Source organism: Cetorhinus maximus, chromosome X, assembly GCF_964194155.1.
Source record: "Cetorhinus maximus chromosome X, sCetMax3.hap1.1, whole genome shotgun sequence".
Classification (NCBI taxonomy): domain Eukaryota; kingdom Metazoa; phylum Chordata; class Chondrichthyes; order Lamniformes; family Cetorhinidae; genus Cetorhinus; species Cetorhinus maximus.
The window spans coordinates 7,903,786-7,922,848 of NC_135917.1; the positions used below are offsets into that span (position 1 = coordinate 7,903,786).

Below are 19,063 nucleotides of genomic sequence, written 5' to 3' on the forward strand. Positions count from 1 at the left end.
GAAAGCACTGGCTGAAAGGGCGGTGGAAGCAGATTCAATAGGAACTTTCAAAAGGGGAATTGGGCTATGGGGGAAAAGAGTGGGGCTAATTAGATAGCTCCTTCAAAGAGCTGGCACAGACGCAATGGGCTGAATGGTTTCCTTCTGTGCTGTATGCCTCTTTGATTTTGATGGCTTGGAACAATATCCATTTGCAATCTTGAAAAAACGGTGGTTAACACAATCCTTGCAGCCGCACTCAAAGTGGGTCATCGATTAGAACTAATCACCTCAAACCATGGCCAAAACCTTTCTAGTCTATCTGCGTGAAAAGGGAGTGAGGGGGAAGACAGAGTGGATTCCTGGGACATGCATATCGGAACACGGTGAAGAGAAACTGTAATTTGAAGTTGTCTTTTTGTTTTTCAGTTAGTGTTCCCACAGAGGACGTTAAAAAGGAGAAAATCAAAACCGCACTAATCTCTACAGCATCGTCATGGCATCAACAGACAATCAAATCATTGTTAAGGTCGCAACTGTACAAGGTCATGGACTCCACCTAGTGAAGGTTTGAACTCAAATCAACCTGGATATTTTACAAAACAAAAAAACTAATCACGGTTAAAAAGACATTTGATGTGTAATCTTCTCCTCTCTTACTCTGAGCAGTTTCAGAATGCTTAAATAATGATTTGCTATAGTTGCACTTTCAAAAAAATAAGCTCTCTTTCCCGTATCAAAATAGACCTCTTTTCCACAGATTCTGCCACCGAGTTTGGTATGTCTGGTTAACTGAAGTAGAAAGTTTATCAAAATAGCTGTGTTTTTTTTTCTTTCTTTGTTGAATGTCTTACAAATAAAAGGAAAAACTTTTGTGTGTATTTTTTCCAAATCTTGTGCAAAAATTTCTCTTTCTTTTGTCCCCCCCTCCAGAGCAGTCTGGTTTCTGGTTCCTGGTTCACACTGATTCAGGAGAGCTGATTCTTCCACCTTTTCACTCTCACATCTGAAAGAAAAGAAAACGAGACTTAAAACAGGTCGGTGTAAATTCATCTTTTTCCTTGGCGTCCTTGAGATAGATGGTTAGTGACGCTGGCAAGGGAACAATGCTCCCTCCAATTCTCTGCTGTCTGTGGCCTGCACAGTACATCCCATCCTCTATACGCCCTGAGGCAGTGGTGGTGATGGGCCACTGTGTATAGCGATTGTTCCTTTCCCTCACAATTGAGGGCTTTGTGCAGCCACATAATGTAGGTCCAGACCAGCTTGGGGGTGCTAGGTTCCCTTTCCTGTTAGACATCAATGAGCCAGTTGGACTTTTTATGATGATCCAGCAGCCTCCACTGTCATTTTCCTTTGCTGAGGCCAGCCCACAACTTATCAGATCAATTGCACAACTTACCCTAGGTGGGATTTGAACTCAGGACACATCGGTTGCTAGTGGAGTGCTGTAAGCCCTACACTACTGCACCTCTTCTCTCCTATTGGGGTGTGGCTCTATGGGTGCCATTCACCCACTGGTACCTCACCCACATGGCTGTTAATGAGAGAGTCACAACAGTGAGTGTCTGTAGTCACATACTTGTCCTTGTTACAACCTTGCAAAGATTTGGTTTTGGTTTATCTAAGGAAATATTTCAGTACAGTAACTCTTAGTACCTTGATCACTTTAAGAATGACTTTTTCCATCCAAGTATTGGTCTATGACCAACAATGATCTGGAATTAGTGCCAGCTGTGGCTCAGTGGGTAGCACTCTTACCTCTCAATCATAATATTCCAGGTTCAAATCCCACTTGAGCATAAAAATCAAGGCTGGCACTCCAGTGCAGTACTGAAGGAGTGCTGCACTGTTGGAGGTGCTGCCTTTTGGATGAGATGTTAAACCTCAGCCCATTCTGCTTGCTGAGGTGGATGTGAAAGATCCTAAAGGCAGATGTCCTGTCCAAAATTGATCCCTCAATCAACATCACAAAAACAGATTACCTGGTCATTGTCACATTGATGTATACTGCACGCAAACTGGCATTTGCTATATTACAACAGGGGCTACACTTCAAGAAGTACTTCACTGGCTGTAAAGTACTTTGAGACATCTGGTGGTCATGATAGGCACTAGAGAAATGCAAGTCTTTCTATTGAAGAGGTCCTGTCCCCCGCATTGTGGCTGTGGGTTTGGTGTTAGTTGTGATGGTTAGAGTTAAGCTAGGGTGGATTTTATTGGAATCCAGAGATGCACGTCTTCAAGGTGCTCAAGTCTGAAATGGAAGATTGAATTCTAACATGATGTTGTAGCTCATTTCTACTTGACTCTTGTATACTCCCCAGCTCTGATCCCATTCTCCCTGTTTTCCAGGTCTTTTTGTTCCTTCTCTAATCCCATTTCCCCTTCTTTCTGGGTCCCAGCTTTGACTTATTCACACTGTCCATCTGTTTAATCAAAAAAAAAATGTTGGCCCAATTCTTGGGTCTTCGGGAGAAAAACCTTGGCATTAAAACACAGGGTTGGAACCAACATTCCTTGCCTCTTGGCCAGAGATACCTTAGTAACGCGGGGGACATGAGGAATGTCACATGCACAGGAAATTGTTTGGCAATAGAACAGTGGGGAGGCCTCAAGTCAGACCATGCTGTGGGTAAGGAGAAAAAACTGGAAGACCAGACTCCTCCTGGGCAGTTCAGAGCAAGTGGCATCAGCAACAGGTGGGAGTCTAGAGAGAATGTCGGACAGGAGGAAGTTTAACACGAGGCACAGAAACGAGAGGATAAAGGAGTAATGGAACAGGTACAACGGAAATTCCACACTGAGAGGATTAGCTTCCTACCTCAAGTTTACTTGCTGTGCTGGTAGGAATAGGTTGCATGTTCAGAGGATGTTTCCATAGCAACCTGCTGCTGCTGGCCACTGGGTTCCTGTAATGGGAAAACATGGAGATGTCACACAAGCTTCCCAGTTTCATTTACAGTAAAGACTTGACAAAGGGACGATGACAACTTTGAGAAATGTGATGAATGATTGGGGTTTAAAAGCTGTGAGCCCAGTGCTCCCTCCCTCCCTCACACAGCATTCTTATGCCACCACACAGCGAGTTAACACCTTCAGAACCCAAATTTAAGCAGCTCTGCTATAAAGCTCCCTTTACATCTCCTGGTCCATGGATCGCTCATGTCAATGGTTGTGTGATACTCATCGGCAAGCACAGCAATGTATGCGCAGCATAACAGAGCCAGGAGATGGGCCATAGGTTTAAATGCCCAGCCACCTCTTAACCTAGCTCTTGGCAAGCTTGCAATTCACCAGGAGTCACTCGATCACAGAGGAAGGTCTCCTTGATGCAATGGTGCTGGGTGCCCTTCTACATTCGAGGCTCAGATTCACATGCCACCTCACGTGACATGATAAAGGCCTATCAGCTGTATATATGAAATCAGTTTAGCCAGTGTTAACTGGTTTCCCAGTCGGTGTAACTGTCCATAACTCACTACGAACCTGCCATACTGGCCCAGAAAGGCCAAGAGGATGGGTACTCTAAGAAAGACGAATGTTTTGAGGTTGAAGTTGGGCCATTATAGATAGAGATATTTGTCTGTAATTAAACAGTGCTATAGCTTATCTGAGGAGGTCTTGTGGCACAGTGGGTAGTGTACCAGCCTCTGAGCCAGCAGCTCCAGGTTCAAATCCCACTGCAGGACTTGATGACCAAAGAAGGTGTATTCATGATGTGGCCAAACAAGTTGAGTTGCAAATCCTTCTAACACACACACTGATGGCAGGTGGTAATAGTGGGAGATTCCTGGTTAGCCACGTGACGGAAAGAAAATTGGATCCTCTACCCAGCTACAACTTATGTGCAAAAATGCATGTTGCCACAGCAACTCGGACTGCTTGAGTGAACTATAACACACCACCAGCACAGTTAATCTCCAAAGGCTTAACATTGATAAGGGATGTTAACTTTGAAAAGAATTCCGTCGTCCGGGACTGACTTCCTTAATGCAATCGGAAGACTGGTGGCAGATGGAGTTTAATGAGGAGAAGCCTGAGGTAAAACATTTTGGGAGGACAAACTCTGAAGGATGAGAAGACTTTAGGGGCTCAAACTCTTAACCCTGAAAAATGTGACTGCAGGTTGATACAGTGATAAACAGTCCAACAGCATTCTGGGTTTCAGAGATAGAGGCATCGAGTACAAGAGCAAAGAAAGAATGATAAATCGATACAAAACATACCTTTGGCCACAGTTACTGTTTTGAACTCCACATTATGGAAAGGACATTAAGAGTGTGCGCAGTGTAGATTCACCAAGATGAGAAACTATAGTTATTAGGTGGGATCAGAGATACTGGAACTATTTCCTCTGGAGCAAAGCAGGCTAAGAGGAGATTTAATAGAAGATTTTTTAAAAAGAGGAAGGATTTTAAAAGTGATTGGGGACCAATTCCACTGGCTGGGGAGCTATGAACTCGGATGTGGGGGGATAATTTCACTGGACTAGTAATCCAGAGGCCCAGGCTAATGCTCTGGGGACAGAGATTCAAATCCCACCACAGCAACTGGTGGAATTTAAATTCAATTAATAAAATCTGGAATATAAACCCAGTCTGAGTAATGATGACCATGACAACTATAAAACCCATCTGGTTCACTAATGTCCTTTAGGGAAGGAAATCTGCCATCCTTACCTGGTCTGGCCTACATGTGACTCTGGGTCTGCAGCAATGTGGTTGAAATGGCCTAGCAAGCCACTCAGTCCAAGGGATGGGTGACAAATGCTGGCCTTGCCAGTGACACCCACATCTCACGAAAAAATAGAGAAAAAGTGAAAGTTATCAAGGGAGTGATTTCTTTTTTTCTTTCTTGAGACAGAGGGTCTTTGGAACATGGTATGCTTGAGACAGAGAGCACTGCACATTTTAAAGGGATGGGATAGATAATTGAAGCAGGGGAGGGTACTGAACTTAAGGGGGGGCTAGCGTGACAGTGGGGTCAGTCTGGATTGCTCCCACAAGAAGCTGGCACAGACACACTGGGATGAATGGCCTCCTGTAGTCTACCCTACAGGAAATGACAGCAAGCCTTGAGTATGAAGGGACTTACCTCGACAGACACGTTGGAGGGAGGCATCGGGTTGTACTGGGGAATGTATGTCCCTTGTATTGCTGTGGTGGCAGGCATGTACTGGGAAAAGATACAGAAGCAAGCTGATTATTAGCAACTTGCCAAAATAAAGTGACAGACAGATACACTGCAACTATTTGTTGGCCCCATTTGGGGCACAAAACTGAAGACAAATTAAAATACAACCTTAGTCGTGTGCCCATTCTCATTTCATGCAAAATACATGTTTTCCACAAGATACCAGCACTAACAAAAAACAGTCAGAGGAAAGATAGCACCTTATCACAAATCCCAGAAACATTCATTGAAAAGCTTCATAAACAATGAATTACTCTGAAACATTGGTCAGTGGGAAAAGGTTGCACATTGAACCTTCCTGTTGGCTTTGGTGCCTGGGAGACCATGTTCTATGCTAATTATAATATGAAAATAGCTTTGCTGACTGCCAGTAGAGTGAAGTAATGTAACTTGGGGTGGGGGCAGATATTATACAAGCTGTAATTAGTTAACTGAGGACAGGGCCACTCAGGGGGATGTTCCCTGTTGACACAAAGTAACAACTGATGTACAGTTCACCTGCTCTTTCTAACCCTCCTCACATTGACTGGTCTGGGTTACAGGCATGGATGCGGCCGACACTGGTTACAAAACTTGCACATGGTCTTCACTCACATTTCACTATTGTCTACTCACCAGTGCTGGTGTTGAAAACAACAACCTGTATTTATATAGCGCCTTTAGTAAAACGCCCGCACCGCGCTTCACAGAGCATGATCAATTTGACAGTGAGGCAGGTGACGAGACATTACCACAACTTGGTCCAAGGGATCGGTTTTAATGAGTGCCTTAAAGTAGGCAGTAAGGCAGAGATAGCATCTCATTTGAAAGGCTGCACCCTCTGACAGTGCAGCATTCCCTCAGTGCTGCTCTGGGAATGTCAGCCTGGATTATGCACTCAGGTTTCTGGAGTGGGTCTTAAACCCGCAGCCATCCAGGCCAACTGTGAGATTTTCAGCAACTGGGCCAAGGTGACACTTCAGGTTGTGAGTTTACAATGGCCTTTTCTTCTATTGAAAGGGAAATAAGCTATAAGCACCTCGTCACCCTCCCTCACTGGCTCAACAATGTAAGTGTGCAACTGATCCATGTAGTCAGGGCTAAGAAGATCCCAGTTCGATTCCTGCTCTATGCTGAGGTTGCTTATCTTCGTCATGCTGGCTGCTACAATTGGTCTCAGTGTCAGGAACAGGAAACATTTGGTTAGACTTCCCATTTCTGATCAAAAAATCCAGTTGGCCACTGGTGACCCAACAGCCATTGGCCATTCCTAACCGTACCCACATCATGCACTGTCATGCTGATTTCAACACTGTCCTTCCCCACTCCACCCGCCCTCCTTCACAGCCCCAGGGGGCTGGGTCCAATTGCAGCAGCCAAGTTTCAGACCAGCCAACATAGATCGGGGCTCGAACCCGAGACTTGCAAAGCCAATGGCACTGCAGCTATTTATCTGCTGAGACCTTGATTTACAATGAAGAAGAAACTGCTTTGAGGTTAGGTATGTACTCACTTACTTTTCCCCATGAGCCCAGAGCACTACCAGTGTAGGCAGCACTTACCGTTCCTGTGCTGCCCAGGGACAGGTGACTAAGCTGTTGGGTTAATGGTCCCATCATCGACGTGGGTTGGATAGACATGGTGTGGTCCATCGTGGGTGTTATTACTGTTCCCTTCAAAAAACAAGCATCACAAACTGTTCTGAGCTTTCTGTTCGTCACATTGGGAACATATGTCAAAGGTGATCAGAAGCTCAACCTTCAAGCTGGAGGCTGACAGCGAGTGCTGAATTCGGCTGGCAAGTTGCCCATCCTGGCTGTGCCCAGCCAAAGGGATGAGGCCTGGGCACCTCCTGGTTATAGGATTGTCAAGGACTGGTTGGCCAGTCACTCAAAGGAAGACAAAACCTTGGTTGGCGGGCGAGCCAACCAAGATTTAAGCTCCTGATTGCTCGCAAGTGGGTACAGGTCAGGTGAGGGCATGGTTAGTTGAAGTAAACAGGACGGGGCTGTGCTGTAACGTCAGAAGGGTGGCAGGGTCATCAGGGATAGGAGGAGGGCGGGGTGGAATTTAAGGCTGAGCAAAAAGGTTTATTTTGCTGAAGAGAGAGACATGTTGCTGAAGCTTTTCATCTTGCACTCATCAGGACAAACACAAGAATGCCAAATTTCATAGGATCACGATGATTTATACTATAGGAGAAAAGGGTGCTGATTGGTTGGCAAGTCAACTCTGAATGGATGAGGCATTGCCATGGGGAAAGCAACGGGGAACTACAGGCTCCCCAAGCTCCCCGGCAATTTAAAAATGTGCCTTTTTCGAATTACCCGGCAGCTTCGGGAGCTTATAGTTCCCATTGCTTTCTCCATGGTAATGCCTCAGCCAATCAGAGTCGACTTGTCAACCAATCAGCACCCTTTTCTCCTGTACTATAAATCATTGTGATTGTTTGAAATTGGGCATTCTTGTGTTTGTCCTGCTGAGTCAAGATGAAAAGCTTCAGCAACACGTCTCTCTTTTCAGCAAAGATTCAAGGCTTATTTTATAAAATGGAAAGGTAAAAGGAATAATGGAAGCTTACCATAGGCTGCATAAGGTATGACTGATGGTGCATCCAGGATGGGCTATGGACCTGCGGGTGACACGAAACAAGAGAATATTCAACAACAATAACTTGCATTTATAAAGTGTCTTCAACATAGTAAAACATCACAGGAGTGATTATCAGACAAAATTTGACACCGAGCCACATAAGGAGGTATTAGGTCAGATGACTCAAAGCTCGGTCAAAAAGGCAGGTTTGAAGGAGCATCATAAAGCAGGAGAATGAGCTAGAGAGATGGGGAGGTGGGGGTTAGGGAGGGAATTCCAGAGCTTTGGGCCTAGGCAGCTAAAGGCACGGCCACCAATGGTGGAGCAATGAAAATCGGAGATGCTCAAGGGATCGGAATTGGAGGAGCGCAGAGATCGCAGAGGATACTTGCTTCCCATCTTACAACGCAGAGCAAGGAAAGCAAGAGAATTATCAGTTTCACTTTAAAGTAGTTTGAGAGGTGATCATTACACAAATTGATGTTTAAATGTACCCAAAATCGTCAGCTGCCCACCTGAGCTTTGATATCAATTTGGGGCTTGAGGTAATGGCTGCGCATGTAAATTTTTAGGGAAAGGATCAAGCTCCTTCCCCCATTGCCTTTCAGAGATTAAGTCCTGCCTATTCAACGTACCCTTCACTCTGCTCATTGACATCGTACAGTGGTTTACTCTAAGTTTGGCTGAAAACTTTGCCCGACTTCTCTTCTTACTCTTGGTAAATCTCCCCTAGGATTTGAACCCTCCACTGTCACTGGAGGGCAAGGGTTAGGGACATAAATGTGTCTATGGGGAGTAAGAGTCATAGAACTACAACTGAGTGGGGTCAGTAAAACCCCATTCAGTCCAAGGAGACTGGATTTCAAGCCATTGGTATCAAGGATAAAAAAATGACACTTCAATGAAACAAAATGTCGAACTTTTCCCTCTCTGAACATCAAAATAACTCATTGTAGGATGAGTATTTGGAGACATTTGAGAGTAAGGCACTATGAATGTAAATACTTTACCTCAGGGTTTTACTTTCATAAACCATGGTACAATATGCATATGTTGGCCAGAATTTTATGCTCCCACCCCTGGGGTGGGATGGCAGATGGGGGGGCAGGGGGTGAGGTTTGTAAAATAGGGCGTCATGGCAGCAGTGACATGGCCATTGCCTACTTGCCCCTGCCCACCCTCCTGGGTATTTTACCTATGGAAGGCGTCAATTAGGCCAGTTGAGGCCCTTAAGTGACTGGGATTCTTTTCCATAGCGGAGGAGGCTGGCATCATCCTGGCCGGGTCGTGGGGTTGGGGAGGGGTGGCGAGGTGGTGTGCCTCCTGTTCGGGCACTGTGTGCTCATCACAGGCCCTGCCAGCCTGGCCCCAGCGACACCACAGATTTACCTGTAAGTCCGGCTCCATGGCTCCATCTTCTTCAGGGACTGCCTGCAGTCCTAGCTGTGGCCACCGCTCCCAGTGGCGCTGCTGGGGCAAGAGAACTGTCAGCCATTTGATTGGCCCAGCAGCTCTCTGAGGCGGAACTTCCTCCCCGATGGAATGCCCACTGCAAGCCAATTAAAGGCCTGTAGGCCTACCCCACCCCCGCGTAAAATTCAGCCTGTTCTTATGTCATTATTCTCTTTGGACCTAGCTAGTTTACGAAGTTGATTAACATCAACTTGAAAAATGTCCATTTTCTTGGAATTAAAGATTTTGGAGACCATCTCATCTTCTGCAGTGGACGAATGATTTGTTGCACTGTTAATATTCCTCTCACATTCTTGAGCAAGCTTAAGGCATACCCCCTCCCACATCTAGCCTTCAACATCTTCATGCAGTGCAGCACTAAGGTAGTGCTTGTTGGAGGTGCCACCTTTTGCATGAGATACTGAACAAGGGGGCCCACCTGCCTGCTCCCACTCAGCGTTAAAGACCCTATGGCACGATTCAGGGATGAGCAGTGTTCTCCAAGTGTTTTAGGCAAGTTCTTCCTTCAAATGTCTTTATTGCAATTCACCTCCATTGCTCCTTTCTAACATCTTTGTTCTCAGGACATTAAAACAGTAAAAAAAATCTACAAACCTCAAAAAAAGATCTGCTTCTCATTCTCTCCTACCCTTTTTAGGCTCCAGGGTTGCCAAATCTGGTTGGGCGTATGCCTGGAGGTCTTATCACATGACCTCCAGCTGCCAACATCGCCCCTGCCCAACCACCCCCCACTCCTGCCATTGGTCCATCATCTTCCAATGCCAGTGCCCAAACTGCCTTCCCACAGCCAATTGGAAAGCAAAGAGACTCTTAACTGATTGGATAACTCTTGGCCGCCCACCCAGGGCTCCAATATTTATGGAACTATTATATGGAAGTGTTCAAAGAAAATTTTTAAAAATCCTTTTTTTAAATTAATGCTCTTATGATTTTTCTCTTGGTTTTGCTGGCAGGAGATTAACCTTCAATTCCTAGAGACGTCAGGACAATCTGGAAGGTTGGCAACCCAACCTGCACTTGAGGCCTGACGCCGTCAATGCGTACAAGGTATTGTGGGTAATCCTCAAACACTCACCTGATATGAGGACACAGGGGAGGTGATGTATGGTGAGATGGATGTCTGTGCGATCATCCTGTTTGGAGCAATACTGTAGGGACTGGAATAAAACCTAGAGCAAGACAGTACGTAGACAGGCTTTAGTCATTGTTAATCACATATTTACTTTGATGCTTCTCTCTCGTTCATTGTTTCTCCCCTTTTCCACTCTAATCCTGCTTGATTACAACTATGGCCCACTCTGGCCCGTGAATATCATGTGAATCCCAATGATATGTCTCTTGTTTAACCCATGCTTCAATAGTCCTGGAAGGATATTGCCTTCTTCCCAGAGATGCCCTGAAGGAAAGCCCTGGAAATCCTGTGGCGATGTGAAAAAAAGGGGCCCAGACCTGTGGAACCCTTGTTCCTCACACTGCACCTGGGGAACTGGGCACTCCGCTGGAGCAAAGCTCACAAAATGTCACTCTTCACCGTCTAGGCCAAAGCAAGAGCGGTCACTTTGGGGAGGAACTGGAGGGCAGCTGGTTGCCATGGCACTGAACCCCGACAGCAGTCAGCACCTTCAGGAGAAGATGCAGCGGAGCAGCAGGGAAAAAGAAATCCTTTCTTCTTTGGGGCTTCCAGAAGTAGCACGGTGTTAACAAGGATCAGAGACCCTGGGTTTTCTGGTGGCTTAATCAATCATGGGGAACAGCAGCCAGTAGCTTCTCCACTCTCTTAGCCAGGGGAATAGGTGGTGCCAGGGTTAAGGCATCTAAAGAGACGGGAGGACGAGGAAATGACATTGTGAGAAGCTACCACAGCAAGGCTAAACTACTTACTCGTTTTGCAAAGCAGTTGTCGGGTCATACGTCAGTGTCATTGCACCCTGAGGGAATAAATGTATTCAGGTGTTTATTCAAACAGTCCTCTCATTGACAATAAACAACTAAAACTGGAATCAGAAAAGGCCATTTGGTCCATCTGCTCCTTCCGCAGACTATATTGCAGCCTGACCCATCATAGACTCTACCCCACTAACTTAATCTCCTTCCACAACCCTTGCATCATCTATTGTATCATGGACTCCAGCCACCCATTTGATTTCTGGGGGAAAATTGTGCAAATGGGCGGAATTTTACGCCAGTGGGATTTTACGCCAGCGGGATTTTACGGTCCCGCCAAAGTCAATGGAGTCTAGAACCCCTCGCTGCATTTGACAGCCCCGCCCCCACTGCGACTGGGCTGGAAAGTTCCAGCCTAGGAATCTTTCAGAAGGATTTCAACCAGAAGTGAAACATAATACAAGCATCACAGACTGTGAAAGGTGTGTTTGCATCTGCATGCAGTCCAAGTTAATCTTTTTGCAATGCTAACACATATAGACAATGTGGCGTTACTAAATACAGTGTGTGTTCCATGGATTACACAAGGTAAACAACACAGAAACAGGCCATTCGACCCAACCAGTCCATGCCGATGTTTATGCTCCACTCGAGCCTCCTCCCATCTTTCCTCATCTAAATCTCCCATTGTCACCCTCTATTCCCTTTTCCCTCATATACTTGTCTAGCTTCCCCTTAAATACATCTATACTATTCACCTCAACCACTCTCTGTGGTAGTGAGTTCCACATTCTCACCACTCTCTGGATAAAGAAGTTTCCTCTGAATTCCCTATTGGATTTCTTGGTGACTATCTTATATTGATGACCTCTAGTTCTGCTCTCCCCCACAAGAGGAAACATTCTCTCCGTATCCACTCGATCAAAACCTTTCAGAATTATAAAGACCTCTGTTAGGTCACCCCTCAGTCTTATGCTTCCAAGAGAAAAGAGACCCAACCTGTCAATCCTTTCTTGCTATGTAAAACCCACACATTTCTGGTATCATCCTTGTAAATCTTCTCTGCACCCTCTACAGTGTCTCTATATCTTTTTCATAATATAGTGACCAGAACTGCACACAGTACTCCATGTGTGGTCTAACCCAGGTTTGATACAGGTTTAACATAACTTCCCTACTTTTCAATTCTATCCCTCTAGAAATAAAGCCTCGCGCTAGTTTTGCTTTTTTTTATGACCTTGTTAACCTGTGGCACAACTTTTATTGATTGATGTACATATGCTCCTTTGTTCCTCTACACCACCTAGACTTGCACCTTCCAAGTAATAAGTGATCTCAAATAAAAACAGGAAATGCTGGAAAAACTCAGGTCTGGCTGTATCTGTGGAGAGAGAAACAGAGTTAACGTTTCGAGTCCGTATGACTTTTCTTCAGAGCTGAGTTTTGCCAGCATTTTCTGTTCTTGTTTCAGGTTTCCAGCATCCGCAGTATTTTGCTTTTATTATAAGTCACCTCCCTATTCTTCGTGGCATGTGGGGGTATCATAATTACCACCAGTGTTTTGTAACCCCATTCTTTTCCCTGCTGAAGGAATTGAGACTGAAGTACGAGGGCCAGTGATCAGGAGCAGGGAGATTTTGTGATTTCCAACAGCTTCTCCATCTTCCCTGCTCCTTGAGGCCCAATTACTGTGTCTCAAAGATAGCAACAAAGTCACCAGAGATCCTAATCTGGGAGTTTTGTGATCTGTGTATAGCCCAGTACAACACTGGAAGGTCCAGTCCCCTATGACCCTCTGTGAGAGCCCCTTGCATTTTGAATCTTGTCAGGGCAACAACAACAACTTACACCGGCATAGGTACATTGATAAAGCACCGTTAAGGCAGTAAAACATCCCAAGGTGCTCCACAGGAGCGACTCTCAAAACAAAATTTAACACCGAGCCACAGAAGGTGATATTGGGACAGGTGGCTTACAGCTTGGTTAAAGAGGCAAGTTTTAAGGAACGTCTTAAATAAGGAGAGATAGAGTGCTGGAGAGGTGCAGGGAGGGGATTCCAGAGCTTGGGGCTCAGGCAGCTGAAGGGAATGGTGGAGGGATTAAAATTGGGGATGCTCAATTTGAGGAGTGCAGATATCTCGGAGGGTTGTGGGGCTGCAGGAGATTACAGAGATGGGGAGGGGTGAGGCCATGGAAGGATTGAAAAATAGGATGAGTAGGTTAAAATTGAGGCGGTCAGAATGGGAGCCAATGACGGTCAGTGATGGGTGAACGGGACTTGCTGTGAACAAGGGGAGACAGCAAAGTTTGGATGAACTTGTGCTTAAGGAGGGTGCAAGATAAGAGGCCAAGTCCAGAAACAGGAGAGAATGTGGCAAGACAGCAATTCTTGCAAGGTTTAGCCAGGCTGCATTGTCCTGGGCTGTACCCATTTGTGCAGATGCCACCCATTGCTTCTCACTGCCTCTGAAGCCGCCAATGTGTAAAGGCTTCTGTAACAGATAGAACAACGATCCATTCCTTACCGGCTCTCCATCTCTGGGCCAAGCCCGGCCATTCTGCAGGTACTTGTTTTGATTTTGCCGCTTCTTCTGTCCACCGTCCGCAAACTTACACAGCAGCGGTTCTGAGGGAGCTACGACAACAGAGAGAAAAATAAGAACACCAATATGTTGGAGAAAGGTGACACTCAGTCCTGGTCTAGGGTCTTTCACCGCCCCTGTCCTGCCTGCCCACTCGTTATTTGAGCCATTAATCCACGTCGTGCCACTTTGCCCCGTTATCTTAAATAATAGTGTGGCCTCACTTCCCCAGCTATTTGGAAGCACAGAGATGAGCAGAAAGTTCAGAATGTAGTGCACTCACCTGCAACTCCTGGCTGCATCTTAATGAATTTACCATTGAAATGAGCAATGATGGCTTCGCATTTCTCTGTTGATTCCATCCTGCGAGAAGAGCAACACAAAGGTACAGGGTTAAACAAGTCGTCAAGAGGCGCCCCACAGCGGCCTGGGCAGAGGAGCTAAATCAGTTTAAAAAGACTTAAAAATAAACACCTTCTCCCTATCAAGGTGTCCTGTGTCAAGAGCTTTCTGTGAAGGGAGGTTGGACAGTACCCTCTAGTGGACATGGGGCTCATAGCACAAACTACACGTAATCTCGGCCGACACTCCCAGTGCACTACTGAAGACGCGCTGCACTGTCGGAGGTGCCGTTTTTCAGATGAAACATTAAAAGTGAGATGCAGTCTTCCCTCAGAAAAGATCCCACGCCACTGTTTCAAAGAGGAGCAGGGGATTTGTCTCTTGGCCAATACTTCTCTCTCAACTGACATCCTAAACACAGATGGCCTCATCGTTTATCTTATTGCCATTTGCGGGAGCTTGCTGCACACAAATTGGCTGCCATGTTGCTGACATTAACACAGCGACTGCACATCAAAATGTACTTCATCGGATGCAAAGCACATCCTGAGGTTGTGGAAAGTGCAGTAGAAATGTAAGCCCTTCTTCTTGCCAAGTCGTGTCATGTGAATGATCTTCTTGCAAAAACAGACTTGAAAGAAAGTCAGACAGAGCAAATGCTGGAAAAACTCAGCGGTCTGACAGCATCTGTGGAGACGAAGACAGGGTTAACGTTTCGAGTCCGTATGACTCTTCTTCACTCTGTCTTCCTCTCCACAGAAGCTGTCAGACCTGCTGAGTTTTTCCAGCATTTTCTGTTTTTGTTTCAGGTCTCCAGCGTCTGCAGTATTTTGCTTTTATCTTAAAAGAAAGGTCAATTTGCTCTCACTAAATTAGATGTTCTTCATAGAATGAAGCAGCACAGAAAGAGGCCATTTGGCCCATCGCCCTGTGCCAGCACTTTGAAAGAGCCCTCCAATTAGCCCTACACAACCCTCTCCTTATATAAAAGCAAAATACTGCGGATGCTGGAAATTCTGAAACAAAAACAAAAACACCTGGAAAAACTCAGCAGGTCTGACAGCATCTGTGGGGAGGAACACAGAGTTAACGTTTCGAGTCCGTATGACTCTTCATCAGAACTAAGGAAATGTAGAAATGGGGTGAAATATAATCTGGTTGAGGTGGGTGGGACAGTTGGAGCTGGATAGAGGGCCAGTGATAGGTGGAGGCAAAGAAGAGATTGCCAAAGATGTCATAACAAAAGGACAAAGGGGTGTTGATGGTGGTGATTTTATCTTAGGAATGTGCTAATGGGGACATTAAGGATAGAAAGCAGGACGAGCAAGTGTCAGATAGCCCTTGTGGGGGTGGGGTGGGGGGAAGGGATCGAAATGGGCTAAAAGGTGGAGATAAAACAATAGGTGGAAATAAATTCCTGCTCTTCCCTCATAGCCCTGCAAATTCTTTCCCCTTCCAAGTACTTATCCAATTCCCCTTTTGAAAGTTATTGTTGAATCTGCTTCCACCGCCCTTTCAGGCAGCGCCTTCCAGATCACAACAACTCACTGTGTCAAAAAAAAAAATCTCCTCATCTCTCCTCAGTTCTTTTTCCAATTATCGTAAGTCTATGGCCTCTGGTTACCGACCCTTCTGCCACAGGGAGCACTTCCTCCTTATTTATTCGATCAAAACCATTCATGATTTTGAACACCTTTATCAAATCTCTTCTTAATCTTTGCAGCTTGAAGCAACCCCAGCTTCTCCAGTCTTGCCTTAGGCAGAGTAAAGGGAGCTTTCAAATGAAGCAGACTTGGGCACAGGAGTGCTGAGGCTGCCACTGGGTGTTTAGAAGTCTTTGCAAGCGCTCAAAATTTCACCAAAAACAGAGCCAAAGAAACCGCGCAGTCCAAAATCTACAATGAGCAACAAATATTCAAATATACCTGCCGCTTTTAACACAACAGTAATCTCTGCTCCATTTTGAGCCTTTGGCCTCGAAATTCCTGGGGTTGCGAGGATGCAAGTTGAACTTCTACCCCAGGGGGCTCACTCATGGGCTGCATTTCGACTGAACCTTTAATATTCCGGTGGCTGGATCCCCCAGCCACATCGCAGTGGAGTGGATGGGACACCCCAAGACAAGTCTTGCCTTTACGTACCTTGAAAGGCCTAAGTGGAGCCCACATCAGGACATAAGTTCAAGGTGAGGGGCAGGAGGTTTAAGGGGGATGTGAGGAAAAACTTTTTTACCCAGAGGGTGGTGACAGTCTGGTATGCACTGTCTGGGAGGGTGTTGGAGGCGGGTTGCCTCACATCCTTTAAAAAGTACCTGGATGAGCACTTGGCACGTCATAACATTCAAGGCTATGGGCCAAGTGCTGGTAAATGGGATTAGGTAGGTAGGTCAGGTGTTTCTCACGTGTCGGTGCAGACTCGATGGGCCGAAGGGCCTCTTCTGCACTGTGTGATTCTGTGACAGATCTGGCGGGAGTCCCTTTCAGGCCTTCTTCAGACCCCCAAACCTTTCCCAGGATAAAGAAAAATTGATCGTAGAGGGGATTGAAAACAAATTCTGCTCCGAGTGTCTCCAATACGGGAGCCAGAGAGTTAAAATCTTTCTTTCCTTGAGTCTGGTTTGTCATCCGGAGAATCCTCTCTGCCTCAGAACAACAAGTCAGCCTAGGCCGTGGCGGCTTCAGTCAAGTTTCAGTGTCGTACCTCGACTATGAAAATAACTGCATGCCTGCAATTTGGGATGAGGTCTCTGGTGACCCATAGCTCTACCCAGTCTAAATGATTTGCCCCAGGATTTACCGGGCCTTTGTTTTGGCTTTACTTGCACACACTACATGCAGCGTGGCCTCGAGCTTTGGAAGATAATCGCATAATCACTGTGTTGTCTTAATAATTCAAAGATATGCTGCTTACTTTGGCACCATCAGGTGGAGCAGAGGCCTAAAGTAAACACTAGCATTGTCAGAAGCCAGGATTAAAAGCACGCACTGCCTCCAGGTTTATTGTGGGAACTGGAGGTCAGGAATTGTGTGATGATTACACATTTCCTTGTGAAATTTTCATTATTTTCCTCGAGGTGATTAAAGTGATGTGAAACACAGAAGCTGCAATAAAGTATACAACAGACAGCAATAAACAGCAGATTTATTGGGCCTTTAACACAAACAAAATCCATCTTTATGAGCCATCATAACCTTAATTATACTTTATTTCCCTTGACAAAACCTTACTTTGTGCTTTCCACACAGTGCTTTAATTCAATTATTATTTGTTAATTTTAATCCTATTTTAGTCCGCAATATATATATTGTTTCCTCTCCCATTTTTTTTCCCCGTGCTCTGTGTGTTCCTGGGCCAGGCCTGGCTGGGAGGGTCCAGGATTGCTTCTGGTGCGGGTTGCCAACTCTTCTAGGAATGTCCTGGAGCCCCCGGGTTTTAAACTTTAATCTCCAGGACAGTGCTATGAGCAAAACCCAGGTGCAAAATCGTAGGAGCGTTAAAAAAAAAACAAGATCAGCAGATTTTATTTCCTTTGAACGCTTTCATTTGCTAGCAAGGAAAATATTCAGGATTTGGAAAGGCAAAACCTGCTTGGCTGACAGTTACGATTAATCCAATTGGGTAATGCAGAGTCTGTTTGCTTTCTGATTGGCCGTGGAAAGGCAGTGCGCCTGGAGGATGGACCAATGGCAGTTGGAGATGAAAGGCAGGTGAAGAAAGCTCCAGGAATCTGGCCAACCCCAGTTGGCAACCACAATCTGTGCTAAGGCAATGGATCACAGGCTGAGGCTAGGGGGTGCTAGCAACTGGCTTCAGTGTTCCTGGGTTAGCGAGCGGGGAAGGCATCCTCTTACAGGAGGGCACAACTGGCAGGGGGGGGGGGGGCGGAGGTAGAGGTGCCAGAGGATGGCGGTGCCCACGGGCTTGCACTCCAACAAGACGCAGAAAGAAGAGGAGATTGGAACAAAAAGTGGCCTGGGCCTAATGTGAAGTAACGGATTGTGGAGCATAAAGTGTTTGCAAGAATAGAGTGGGGGAGAGAGAGATTGTTGCAATTCTGCCTTTGGCGGGGGGCTGGGGGGGAAAAACTAGGCTATCTCGTCCATGACACTGAGGTCCAGCTGTACTGTTGTTGATGTCAAGGATGGCTATAATTCATTTCTTCCTGTATTTTGGATTATGAACTGTTCACATTGCTGAATTAACCACGGTAACAGCTACTAAAGCTGCTGAGTTCAGAGGTCGCGCAGGCTCAAGACTCCAGCTCACGTAAGCTTGGCTCATTTCGGTTCGGTACTGAGGGAGTGCGGCACTGTTGGAGGTGCTGGCTTTCATACAATTACACAGGGCTGGATTTTATGGCCCCCCCCCACCCCCGCCGGGCCTGACTTCAGCGTGGGAGGGGGCCACGGAAAATACGAGGGGTGGCAAGACCACCGCCCACCCCCGACACAGTCCCCATAACATGGTGGGTGGGTAGTGCCGAAATCGGTGGCCCGCCCGCCATTTTGAAAAAAACTTAATGGGCAATTGAGCTTGTTACCAAACCAACTGACCCACATTTCACACTGCCACACCATAAAATGGCTGCATTGGAGACGGTACAGCGAAAGTTCACTCAATTGGTCCCTGGGATGATAGGCTGAGTAAATTGGGTCTATATTCTCTGGAGTTTAGAAGAATGAGAGGTGATCTCATTGAAACCTACATGATTCTGGAGGGGTTTGACAGGATAGATACTGAGAGATTGTTTCCCCTGGCTGGGGAATCTAGAACACGGGGGCACAGTCTCAGGATAAGGGGCCAATCATTTAGGACTGAGATGAGGAGAAATTTCTTCACTCAAAGGGTTGGGAATCTTTGGAATTCTTTACCTCAGAGGGTTGTGCATGCTCCATTGTTGAATATATTTAAGCCTGGGATAGACAGATTTTTGGGACAGAATTTTCTGCTTGGTGTGTGGGCGCATGCCCCACACGCTCGAGTGTAAAATAGCGCGCGATGACGTCGGGTGAGCGTCCCGGCGTCATCGCGCACTC

The 19,063-nt window shown here is 46.1% G+C and overlaps 1 protein-coding gene across 1 annotated transcript in view; it reads right to left on the bottom strand.

The window, feature by feature from the left end:
• Positions 1-405: 405 nt before the first annotated feature.
• The window catches only part of LOC144672601 (RNA-binding motif, single-stranded-interacting protein 2-like), a 59,249-nt gene continuing 40,591 nt past the window's right edge, over positions 406-19,063 (bottom strand). The window contains exons 4-12 of the mRNA XM_078534423.1: positions 13,969-14,048; positions 13,629-13,738; positions 11,101-11,147; positions 10,295-10,388; positions 7,736-7,786; positions 6,717-6,827; positions 5,077-5,157; positions 2,804-2,891; positions 406-985 (exon numbers count right to left, since the gene is read on the bottom strand). Coding sequence (XP_078390549.1) covers positions 2,811-2,891; positions 5,077-5,157; positions 6,717-6,827; positions 7,736-7,786; positions 10,295-10,388; positions 11,101-11,147; positions 13,629-13,738; positions 13,969-14,048 — 655 coding nt within the window. The 3' untranslated portion in view covers positions 406-985; positions 2,804-2,810. The remainder of the gene's footprint in view (positions 986-2,803; positions 2,892-5,076; positions 5,158-6,716; positions 6,828-7,735; positions 7,787-10,294; positions 10,389-11,100; positions 11,148-13,628; positions 13,739-13,968; positions 14,049-19,063) is intronic.